This window comes from Oncorhynchus nerka, linkage group LG10 (genome assembly GCF_034236695.1).
Source record: "Oncorhynchus nerka isolate Pitt River linkage group LG10, Oner_Uvic_2.0, whole genome shotgun sequence".
NCBI classification, from domain to species: domain Eukaryota; kingdom Metazoa; phylum Chordata; class Actinopteri; order Salmoniformes; family Salmonidae; genus Oncorhynchus; species Oncorhynchus nerka.
The window spans coordinates 60,842,558-60,856,118 of NC_088405.1; the positions used below are offsets into that span (position 1 = coordinate 60,842,558).

Below are 13,561 nucleotides of genomic sequence, written 5' to 3' on the forward strand. Positions count from 1 at the left end.
TGAGCAAGATCTGATAATACATTTACCATGCACTGCTACGTTAAAACGTATGTAGGCATACTATATTACCTGTTGATTGTGGAGACAAGTCTAGGCCACCATATCTAATCAATTCATATTTATACAACATAGTCCGTGCATATGTTGAGAAAGATAATTATCTCTTAATTATAATGTATTCACTGTAAAGACCCAGGCTGCACTATGCCTGAATATCTTCAGTCAAGAGAATGTTGACCAACTGAAAAATGAGAGGACTTCGCCAAGCTTCCTTGATTGGTTAGGAGGCCAGGGCTATCTAAGCGTTGCATTACGTACTCAGCAGTGTGTGCGAAAAATGAGTATCGAATGCTAGTTTGGTGTGCACTGTACGCTGGAACCTTCACTGCTAAAATTCATTGCGAGTTCAAGTTAAATAGGCACAATATTTCACTTTATTTACAAACTGTTTTTTTTAGAGAGACTGAACTGGATTACTCACTCGTATCAATGACGTGATGTTTAAGAGACTATTCATGCCCTTTGGAAGAAGCAGTTCAGCGCGGACTTCGAACATGAGTTGGTGTCCACAATATACAGGCAGACTGTAACATTTCAAGTGGATTCTAAGTTCAATGCATCGGAGCCTAATGTCCACCTGAAATAAGGATTTTACGCGTTTTATCGCGACTGTTTTTGAGTCTGCTGCTACACTGATGGAGTAGACTACTTTGGAGGTACGCAAAATATTTTCTGTCAGAGCGTTTTTTTTAATAGTCGCTAAACATTAAATGGATGTATCTATAGACAACGGCTTCACCATACAAAGAAGACACCGTTGCACCAACTGGACAAAACAGATGTTTACTGAAGAAGCAATAACAAAAGGGTCACATTTATTGTAGTCTGCTTGTTAAATGTGCATCAACAACCGCAAAACGCACTCCAGCGTACGGGTTCGTGGGTGAAGACTCCACTTGTTACAGGATTCAACATTATTTTCTGACCAGTAACAAGAAACTTGTTCTATCAATGCGTTTAAACGTGCGCATATCCTACCTTAGAAATATATTCGACACCGGTAAGGTGATGAGATAAAGAATCCAGAACATTGACGCACTCACCTGCAAGATACTCTTGTTCTGCTTGCATAGCCTGCACGAAACGGGAAAATAGGATTTCATATATTATATTCATTGCTGGGTAATATTTTTCTATCGTCAACGTAGATTTACGTATAATCTAGGCTAGGCTACATGCGACACTAGTGAATGGGATCTAGAATTGTGCGAGATTTACACTGTATCCACATTTTCGAATGATTTCATCGTGCCGTTGACTAATTTGCCTGACTGAATAAGCGTGGAAATGGCAGGCTCCGGTTCCAATTGGAAGTACTACCTTTGGATTTTGACAGTCTTGTGCAGGTCGCTGTTGCCCTATGCCAAATCATTGGAATCGGTGATTTGGAACTCGCAAAACCCCAAGTAAGTGTTACATTTGCTAATCTAGTCTATAGAAGACGTAAACTGTATTACCATGCATTGAAAAAAACACTGAATACTTATGTTATTCTATTAGCATGCGTAAAGCTTGCTAATGGAAATAAATATGCATTGACGCCAGGACATGTTTTCGACTACTGTTTGCGCTGAATCACATTCAGGACTCTGTGATGTGCTGGCTCTGAAGACTCACACAGTGTTGAATGAAACAGCATGCTGTAAAACAATATGAAAGAAGGCATCATAGGAAAAAGCCAGACATTGTTTGATAGCATGTATCATATAGGCCATAGTTTAAACAATACAACAATAAGCATTCAGTTCTGCCTAGTGAGTCATTAATAGATTTCTACATGTTGTGGTAAATGTCTTTCATATAGGTTATTTTTGATAGGATTCATTAACTCGTGTTTGCCATTAATCAACTTCCAACCAACATTTATGAGGTGCCAATTTCAGCTAGAATCAACCAGGCCCCATCATTTACGGGTAGCCTGCATCTCTACTGCAGAGTGGTCTCTACAATCAAGGGAGAGGCAGCAACTGCTGTTGGTGTGTGTGTTCTCATATGTGTTTTCAGGTGCTCTCCTCTGGCTGGAATGACACATTTATAAGTGTGTTTTTCAAGTTTAATCAATATCTTTCTGGCTTTGAGGGTAGACACATTGCCTAAGATAACATCCCAACTTAAGTCCTCAGAGAGTAACAGGGACTTTGCTTTTAGAATATGTAGGCCTTTAAATGTTATTTTGTTATTTGATCTAGATTAATATATATCAAATGTCTATATATTTGTATTTCAATCCAAGTTAGTCCTGGAATTATTAATATTACCTCGTCTTCAATAGATTATATTAAGTGTTTCGCTGTTGCGGTCTCTGTCTGTCTACAGTGTAGAAAATAACACACACATATATATACATATATATACACATATATATATACACATATACATATATATATATATATATATATATATATATATATACACACACACATACATACATACATACATACATACATACATACATACATACATACATACATACATACATACATACATACATATATATATAAAACCTTTTGGCAAAATCCCTTCAATTCAACATTTCATTAATATAAGGGGGAAAAGTTGTGGTACCACAAGGTAGCAGAGTTATGTATTGTGCCTATAAGTATACAGTATATGGGCTGATAAGGTGAATCACGCATTTTATAATAATCTCTTCAAAATGTGAAATGTTCAGAACACATCTCTATTATTATTGAAAGGAGTTACCAAGGGACTCAATATTCAGGATTTAAACACCAGCTGTGGATGTAGACAAGTGAAGTGGCCTAGTCCTGGCTTTGTTCACTCATCAGTACACAGTCTAAAAGAAGTCACGACACTGAACAACGTAAAAGACAAGACTTCAATTGCCGCTAACCATTTGTTAAAATAAAGACTATGTTGTTTTAAAACAGTTGGTGGCTGTTTTCTCAAGTAAGTTAATGTTTGTTTACTTACCCCACCAAGGGGTGATGCTTTGCGCTTCCTACCTCTACAATGCTTGTAGTTAGGTCATCGAGAGTGCAGACAGGCACTTAAAAGCTGATTACAGATCTATCTGGACATGAGGGCATGCTCATGTTCATAAAGGCATAACATTTTTTTTGTTGATTTGTTATAAATTGAATTCACACAAACAAATGCAGGACTGCACCACCAGAGAATCCTACCTCAAAACATAAAATATAGATTGTCTTTCCAATGTATGAACTAAAATAATTAATTTTATACAGAGGCACAACGTTTATTTTGCTGAATTGGTGCAGACTAAGTTTTCTCCAACTGCAGCTGTAGTTTTTGAATTGTAATGCAGCAGCCATTTTGTATCAAGATATTGTATGTCAAAGTTGTCAGTAGTTGGGATTAGTTCCAGTGTGGATATAAACTCAAACTTCAGTTCTCAGATAATGAGCAGAGCCCACACATGTTTGTTGAAGAAGACACATTCATGGAAATGCCCCTGGTATAAAATATTGGCTGATAGTATGTTTCAAAAGCACTGGTTATTACTTTAATTATTATATTGTATGATTTTGTGATTTCCAAATTTTTCAAAAAAATAAACACATTCACGCAAATTCCCCTGGTATATAATATTGGCTGTTAGTATGTTTCGAAAGCTATGGTTATTACATTAATTATTATATTGTATGATTTTATGATTTACACTTTTTTCTCAATGGGATACTTCACTTCTCTGTCAATGTTCACTCAAATGGTCTTTTACTTTGGCACTCAGTATTTCTGTTGCTTGTTCAGATTAACAGACTAACAGAAATGTTTTTGGGTTGCCACCATTCCCTTCTCCGGCTCTTTATTATTTTGCCTCATTAAAGTTATGCAGACGGTCTACCACATTGAGTCTTATACACTTCAGCCACACTGTCTGCTGAATTCTCACCAGTACCAGACCTCTGGCTTGGCTAGCCCACACCGTTACAGCTATAAACTTAAGAAGAGCGTTCCTTTCATTTAATCACATGAATCATGAAGTCACACTGAAACATGTAGATAGGCCTACTGAGATGCAGAGACCAAACTTGTACATCATAAAAAGCAGAGATGGTGATTGAGCACATGAGGAAAAGCTTGTGGTAGACAGAATGCTTAAAAGTGTGAACTCTAGACAGAATACAAAGATGAATGCACTTAAAAGCTGTTGTTCTTTGGTCACAAGCCAACATTTTAAGATACGGTTAACATTTTGGACAAGTTGCTTCTTGCAGACTTCTAATTTAAACATTCAAATTAGGGCTGTCAAAGTTAACGCTTGACATGTTTACCACCATCATTTCTTTGCCGCTGTTAATCGCATCTCCATTTCTTCAACACACATAACCATATTACGTGCACATTTCCACACTGACGGTTTTAAGTGCAGAACACAACATGGAACACAGCTAGTCAATGCTTGCTTGCTCCTTTACATAGCTGAAGACTGTGTGCCTCTAACCAAAATCAGGTGAAAGTTATGCCCAATATTAACAGAGTTATGCTTTTTCTTTCTGCCGTTGATTCGTGCGCCTGTCACGGGCAGTTTTAAACTACTCGTGACACTATTTTCTGGTTTGATAACAAACATTTTTTAGCTAGCTAGTCATGTTAGCTATTTAGCTAGCTAGATAGCAACCTGCTGTTTCTTCTGTAAGAAGGATAGATAACTGTATATATTATTTGAGCTTTTTCTCTCTTCTGAGACAGCAGCTAAATGGAGTGTTTGCAAGGGGGAAATAGCTGTAATTGGATTTATTGATATTGAACAAACCTGCTTCTCTCTAATTTCTCAGGATGGAATAAAATGAGGTAATTGAAAATCTCAGAATTGAGCTCACTATTAACTTAATATAGATTTACTTGCATTTACAACAGATCTACCATTCATTTTTTCAAAGCACAATCAAATATATTATGACAAACTTGTATTTATTTTGTTATGCATGTGATAGCCTTAGAAAATATACTTGATATCATATTTGTCATCTTATAATATAGTGTGGTATAGCAATTCCCATGTTGGGCTGGGACTGGTATCTCACAAAAACATTGAGAAAGAATATAGTCATTTGTCACTTAAAGCATCCTACATGTAGTAAGTCTATCAGCTTTTGAGACCCATCACTGCTAAATCTCATACATTCACCCTGCCATCTCTCTCCCTTGTGAGAACAATATGTAATTCTGGCCTTGTAATGTAATTCTGGCCTTGTAATTTCCAAGATTATGAGTTCGGTGTCTGACAGACCCAAGCAGGTGGTGGCCAGTCAGGCCTACTGTATGTCGCCAAGAGACTATATTTGTTGTGTTTAACCATTGGCACATGTGAATTACAGGCAATGGTAAGCTTTTAGACAACTTGCACTTACATGCAAACAGTAATAGTTTTATAATATCTTCGTGAGGGCATTTTCTGAAAGATCTTCTCACAGAGGTTATGATAGGACAACACGAAGATAGCTGTTAAGAAAAAAATACGTTTGAAAGCAGTTTCATTCCATTTGATGGTGCACTTCATACCATAATTATACTGTTGCCAATGATTCAGAAATGATCTTTGCCTGTTAAAGCCAGGGAGTATTATTTTTGTTTGCGCAATCTTGAAATAAGACCCTCCAGCTTTAGGTAATTCAACTAATCCCTGATTTAATTCCTCAAGGAAAAACAAGTGGAGACAAAAAAAGAGAAGGGAGACACCAGTCAGTTAATGTTTTAACCACTCAGCTCATGTGTTATTGAAGTTATCTTTAAGAGGGGTGAAACCTCGGAATTCTCACTCTGTGAAGACCGACACGAGGGACTGTCTGCAGTGACTGGTCTATGGTTATGTCAACAGTTTGACATCACATTGTAAAACGGGAGAGAAAATTGATATTGATTTGTGTTTTAATTGTTCCCACAAAGTCACATGGCCTTCCATACAGACAATTACAGATCTAGCTTGGTCGGAAGATTCAGCAGTGTATGATAAATTGAGCAAATATCGAGTGGCCTGTGTGTTTAATGCATTAGAGCCAAGTGAAGTAGCTCGAGCTTTGCCTGACTGTGCCATCATGATCAATGCTCCTGTGATTAAAAGTGACAGTCTAGAGATGAACTCTGTCACTGTTTAAATAGGCTGTGCCAACCCTCCAGCCTGTAATAAACCCACCCATGCCCCTGCTCCCTAGGTTTCAGCCGTAGTTTACACAAGAAAGAGATTCCTTTGAGAAGTGTCACAGGAGTGGTTTTGTTCTCCTCCTGGCCTCATCCCTTCACGCTGGTTTTGATAACGTTTCACAGAAACCCAGACCCCATCACAAAGAGGAGAGACTTAGAGCCACCTCAGGGCGGCTTAGTTCAAGAATGAAAGGAAAGTAAAAGCAGTCAGTCATTAGCAGTGTCGGGGTTAACGCGTTACAAAGTAACCCGTTACAGAAATAATATACGTTTTTGTGGTAACAAGTAATATAATGGAGTACTGTTCCAATTTGAGTAATAATATTACAGTTACTGATCACAGATAGTTCATTGTTACTTTTGTTATCATTCCCTTCCTATTAGTTATTGATCCAAATAAATATTTTTGAAGATTATTTTTCCCTCTCTGTTGGCGCAATATTTAAAAATCCCCCGCCCCCGATTCTAATTGTTTTCAACCTGAGTTTGATGTCCTCTCACCAAGTTCCTGTTAACACTCACACATTACTACTAACTGCTTTAGTGAGGGAGATTAAACATGGCAGAAGCGTTGGGTTGGGTTACTATAACATCCCAACTTACCATTACTTTGATTTGGTAGGAGGATAAAATGACAAGAATATAACTGTGAAATATAAACTGTGCTCTCCACTGCTAGAAACACATCTTCCAAATCTTTTGAAGCACCTGCAAAAGCAAGACAAAACTTGTAGCGAAAGATCCCTGAGGCCTGACCACTGCTGCTGAAGATGTCTTTAGGCCTACCTCATCCAAACAACCAAGGTTTGATTTGAATAGTTCTGGAGGACAGGCTGTAACCCGGGGGGAGCTGAACAAGCTTGTAACTGGGTATGTTGTAGAGGAAATTCTGCCCTTATCCACGGTAGAATAGTCCTACATAATGTAGAGATGTAGGATCTTAATCACAGGAAATGCAACATTTGAGTGTTTTTGAGTTTTAAAAAGGCTTATAAAGTTCCACTTTGAAATTTCAGACTTGATTTTGCCCTAACAACAAAATCTATCAACCTCACAACACAAATGTCCATAAATTATAATCCACATAATAATTCTATTTTCCTGTTGCTGCAGAATTATATTACTGCTGTAGCAAACTGGCACAAATTAAGATCCTACCTCTAATGTTGTTTACATTGAGCAACCTTTTGGGGTGTAAGGCAAAAGTAATATAAAGAGTATTGTAACTAATCACTTTTCCCATGAAGTGATAAGTAAAGTCATTTGTTACTGTTAAAATAAGTAATGAGTAATAGATAATATGACCTTGTTGGAGTAACAACCCCAACCCTCTTACAGGCCTGGGCAATATCAGTAGTCCTCGGGGGCCCTATCCCTAGCAAACACCTGCTTTTATACTAATTGCATTTTTAACTAAAGATCATGATTAGTTGATTATTGGAGTCAGGTGTGTTAGCTGGGGCTGGAGCAAAAGTGTGACACCAATCAGGCCCCCAAGGACTGGAGTTGCCCAGGCCTGCAACATCAGCTACTTACTAGCCAGCTAGCTAGGTTGCAATGGAGCCTGCTTCGCCTGGAATAGCTAACGAACGTCTCCAGCGCTGTAGCAGCTGTGTTTATTACGCTCTTTTGCGGGACAATATTGACAATCCGGAGTTTCAATGCAGCAGTTGTTTGCTTGCGGAATGAGGTGGCTATCCTTAGCAAGCAAATTTCAATTCTGTGTGAACTTGTGGGGGAAAACACAAATTGGAACTTCTTCTCTCTCAACTCCTGTGGCTGGATGCCACTCGGGCTTAATGGATGTATCCCCACCTTGTCATCTGTCCCTGTCCGAATGGTCTATGCTACCTGTAACTTGCCTGCCAAGGAAGTCGTCTCCATCTGCTTCTCCTCTTCCATTTTGCAGTGGAGTAGACTGAGAACAGCAAGAGGATTGTTCCAATCAGCGCTGGTCCCATGTCACAAGTCGTGGAAAACGAAGGCAGCGGCATGCTGCTAAGCGGACTGGAATGCCTGCGAGAGGTCTGGAGCAGATTGACATGAGGAATAGCTTCGCTGCCCTGGTGCCTGATCTAACTGCGCCTTCATCGCTGGGACTACCTATGTCTGCGACGGCTTCGCTGACTCCAAATAGGCTGAATCCAGCAGCAAGTCCAGCTCCTTTTCTTCTCTCTGGATCTATCAGGGCACTGCCTGCTGTGGGAGGTCTGGACCTATTGCCCGGGAGCTGCGGGCGTATGCTATCCTGCTTCTTGTGGGCCTGTGAAAGGTTCCACGAATTGTGTGAGGTGTAGGAATGAGCAGATTTCTTCAACCCCTTCTCGGTCCGTTGTATTGGGCAGTTCAATGGTGAGAAATGTCTCAGTTCTTGGAGCAAAACGTTGTGCTATCCAGGAGCACGAGTACAGGACATCAGTAAACTGCTCCCAAACAATTTAAACCTGCATCAGGAAATAGACTCTGATTCAATTACATTAAGGACAGCTCAGAACAGCTGAAGATGGATTTTAAATAACTGATTGGATCTCTGCTTGACACCAACAAACTCCCCATAATATATGTCCCTGTGCCCTCCCTAAATTGTAGCATTGAATGTTTCAGCAGACTTTTAGCCCTCCATAACTGGCAGTTATACTGCAGCTCTGTATGTGTAACATTCATTGACAATTTTGATACCGTCTGCAAGCAAAGCTATTTTTATTAGAGGTCGACCGATTATGATTTTTCAATGCCGATACCGATTTATTGGAGGGCCCAAAAAAAGAGCCGATACCGATTAATCGGCCGATTTTTATTTATAATAATGACAATTACAACAATACTGAATGAACACTTATTTTAACTTAATATAATACATCAATAAAATTAATTTATCCTCAAATAAATAATGAAACATGTTCAATTTGGTTTAAATAATGCAAAAACAACGTGTTGGAGAAGAAAGTAAAAGTGCAATGTGCCATGTAAGAAAGCTAATGTTTAAGTTCCTTGCTCAGAACATGAGAACATATGAAAGCTGGTGGTTCCTTTTAACATGAGTCTTCAATATTCCCAGGTAAGAAGTTTTAGGTTGTAGTTATTATAGGAATTATAGGACTATTTCTCTCTATACGATTTGTATTTCATATACCTTTGACTATTGGATGTTCTTATAGGCACTTTAGTATTGCCAGTGTAACATTATAGCTTCCATCCCTCTGCTCACCGCTACCTGGGCTCAAACTAGGAACACATCGACAACAGCCACCCTCGAAGCAGCGTTACCCATGCAGAGCAAGGGGAACAACTACTCCAAGTCTCAGAGCGAGTGACGTTTGAAACGCTATTAGCGCGTACCCCGCTAACTAGCTAGCCATTTCACATCAGTTACACCAGCCTAATCTTGGGAGTTGATAGGCTTGAAGTCATAAGAGCTGCTGGCAAAACGCACGAAAGTGCTTTTTGAATGAATGCTTACGAGCCGGCTGATGCCTACTATTGCTCAGTCAGACTCCTCTATCAAATCATAGACTTAATTATAACATAATAACACACAGAAATACGAGCCTTAGGTCATTAATATGGTCGAATACGGAAACTATCATTTTGAAAACAAAACGTTTATTCTTTCAGTGAAATATGGAACCGTTCCGTATTTTATCTAACGGATGGCATTCCTAAGTCTAAATATTGCTGTTACATTGCACAACCTTCAATATTACGTCACAATTACGTAAAATTCTGGCAACTTAGTTCGCAATGAGCCAGGCGGCCCAAACTGTTGCATATACCCTGACTCTGCGTGCAATGAACGCAAGGGAAGTGACACAATTACACCTGGTTAATATTGCCTGCTAACCTGGATTTCTTTTAGCTAAATATGCAGGTTTAAAAATATATACTTGATTTTAAGAAAGGCATTGATGTTTATGGTTAGGTACACATTGGAGCAACGACAGTCCTTTGTGCGAATGCGCACCGCATCGATTATATGCAACGCAGGACACGCTAGATAAACTAGTAATATCATCAACCATGTGTAGTTATAACTAGTGATTATGATTGATTAATTTTTATAAGATAGGTTTAATGCTAGCTAGCAACTTACCTTGGCTTCTTACTGCATTCGCGTCACAGGCAGGCTCCTCGTGAGGCAGGTGGTTAGAGCGTTGGACTAGTTAACTGTAAGGTTGCAAGATTGAATCCCTGAGCTGACAAGGTAAAAATCCGTCGTTCTGCCCCTGAACAAGGCAGTTAACCCACCGTTCCTAGGCCGTCATTTAAAATAAGAATGTGTTCTTAACGATTTCCGATTGTCGATTTCCGATTGTTATGAAAACTTAATCGGCCAGTCCGATTAATCGGTCGACCTCACATTTTTATAAGGAGTGTAACGGCAGATTTCCTCCTCTTCATCTGAAGAGGAGTAAGGATCGGACCAAGATGCGGCGTGGTAAGTGTTCATGACGATTTTAATAACAAAAGCACTGAACACTATGAAATACAAAAACAATAAACGAATACGTGAAATAACAAAACCGAAACAGTACCGTGTGGTGAAAAACACAGACACTGAAACAAACACCCACAAACCAACAGTGAAACCCAGGCTACCTAAGTATGATTCTCAATCAGAGACAACTAACGACACCTGCCTCTGATTGAGAACCATACTAGGCCGAACACAGAAATAGAAAAACATAGAAACACAAAACAGACTGCCCACCCCAACTCACGCCCTGACCATACTAAATAAAGACAAAACAAAGGAAAATACGCCCACCCAGACCCCCCCCCCCCCCAAGGTGCGGACTCCGGCCGCAAAACCTGAACCTATAGGGGAGGGTCTGGGTGGGCGTCTGTCCGCGGTGGTGGCTCTGGCGCGGGACGTGGACCCCGCTTCACCATAGTTTTGGTGCGCCTCTTAGCCCGCCTCCGTGGCCTCTTTAGAGCGGCGACCCTTGCCGCCGATCTTGGACTGGGGACCCACGCCACGGGTCCCGAAAGGATGATAGACTCCGGCAGCGCCGGACAGCCGGGAGACTCCAGCAGCGCCGGATAGGCGGGAGACTCCGGCAGCGCCCTACAGGCGGGAGACTCCGGCAGCTCCGGAGTGAAAGGGCGGCTCCGGCTGCTCCTGGCTGGCTGACGGCTCTGGCCGCTCCTGGCTGGCTGACGGCTCTGGCAGCTACTGGTTGACGGCTCTGGCAGGTCCTGGCTGACTGACGGCTCTGGCAGGTCCTGGCTGACTGACGGCTCTGGAAGCTCCTGGCTGACTGACGGCTCAGGGCAGATTGGCGGCTCTGAGGGCTCAGGACAGACTGGCGGCTCTAGCAACTCAAGACAGACGGGAGACTCTAGCGGCTCAGGACAGACGGGAGACTCTAGTGGCTCAGGACAGACGGGAGACTCTAGCGGCTCTGGACAGACGGGAGACTGGCGGCTCTGCTGATCCTACAGCTAATGTATGCAGTAATCATGTGCCTATGAACCACTGAGGCAGTGTCCCTAGTAGGAAGTCCACTGTGTGCAGCTCAACCTGAACAAACATAAATAACATGATCATGTCTGCTTCTGCCACACTTTCCAGTAAAGCAATAAAAACAATAAGGCATCCCAAAAAAGTGGTAAAAATAGCTCAGGTTAACATATGTAGCTTAAGAAACAAGGTTCATGAAATCAATAATTTGCTCAGAACAGATGACATTAAAATACTTATTTTCCACCATAATTTGCAAATAAATTCATGAAAAATCCTACAATGTGATTTTCTGGATTTGTTTTCCTCATTTTGTCTGTCATAGTTGAAGTTTACCTATGATGAAAATTACAGGCCTCTCTCATCTTTTTAAGTGGGAGAACTTGCACAATTGGTGGCTGACTAAATACTTTTTTGCCCCACTGTAGTTAATGAGGCAGCGCGTGTTAACTGTCCTTTTTCTTAACAATCACATTTTGGAACAATGAGTGAATTCTGACATCACATGCTTAAATCAACTCATGTTGGGGTGACAGTTAGAGATATTTGACACTCACTTGTGAAAAGATTAAAGTAGTATGCAAATCCATTTGATGTAGTGATCACAATCTACAGGAGTAGCCATATCTAGGAAAGACAAAGTTCCAAAGGCTGGGGGCTAATATAGTATATAAGAGGTTATACAAGAAGTTTTGTAGTGATTCCTATGTTGTTGCAAAAAATATTTGTTGGTCTGTGGTGTGTAATGAGGAGCAACCAGACGCTGCACTTGACACATTTATGAAATTGCTTATTCCAGTTACTAATAAGCATGCACCCGTTAAGAAAATTACTTGAAAAACGGTTAAATCCCTGTGGATTGATGAGGAATTTAAAAAATGTATGGTTGAGAAGGATGAGGCAAAAGGAATGGCAAATAAGTCTGGCTGCACAACCGATTGGCAAATGTACTGCAAATTGAGAAATCATGTGACTAAACTGAATAAAAAGAATAAGAAACTATACAATGAAACAAAGATGTATGATATAAAGAATTATAGTAAAAAAGCTTTGGAGCACCTTACATGAAATGTTGGCCAAAAAGGCAAACTCAGCTCTAACATTAATTGAATCAGATGGCTCATTCATCACAAAACCAACTGATATTACCAATTACTTTAATGCTTTTTTCATTGGCAAGATTAGCAAACTTAGGCATGACATGCCAGCAACAAACGCTGACACTACACATCCAAGTATAACTGATACAATTATGAAAGACAAGCATTGTAATTTTGAATTCTGTAAAGTGAGTGTGGAAGAGGTCATTTTTTGTTGTTCAACAATGACAAGCCACCGGGGTCTGACAACTTGGATGTAAAATTACTGAGGATAATAGCGGACGATATTGCCATTCCTATTTGCCATATCTTCAATTTAAGCCTACTAGAAAGTGTGTGCCCTCAGGCCTGGAGGGAAGCAAAAGTAATTCCTCTACCCAAGAATAGTAAAGTCCCCTTAACTGGCTCAAATAGCCAACCAATCAGCTCGTTACCAACCATTAGTAAACAGTAGGAAAAAATTGTGTTTGACCAGATACAATGCCATTTTACTGTACAAATTGACAAGACTTTCAGCATGCTTACAGGGAAGGACATTCAACAAGCACGGCACTAATGGCCAAATCAAATGGCCACCCAGACTATTTATATTGACCCTCCTTGTTTTTACACTGTTGCTACTCACAGTTTATTATCTATGCATAGTCACTTTACAAATTACCTTGACTAACCTGTACCCCCGCACATTGACTCAGTACTGGTACCACCTGATATATCCTCGTTACTGTTATGTAAATGTATTGTTACTTTTTGATTGATTTTTTAAAAATGTACTTTTACTCTTTCTTGAACTGTATTGTTGGGCTTGTAA

General features: G+C 40.1%; 1 protein-coding gene across 1 annotated transcript in view; it reads left to right on the forward strand.

Annotated features, from left to right (window-relative positions):
• Window positions 1–337: 337 nt before the first annotated feature.
• Window positions 338–13,561, forward strand: part of LOC115135740 (ephrin-B1-like) — a 78,672-nt gene continuing 65,448 nt past the window's right edge. Inside the window, exon 1 of the mRNA XM_029670792.2 lies at window positions 338–1,466. Coding sequence (XP_029526652.1) covers window positions 1,348–1,466 — 119 coding nt within the window. The 5' untranslated portion in view covers window positions 338–1,347. The remainder of the gene's footprint in view (window positions 1,467–13,561) is intronic.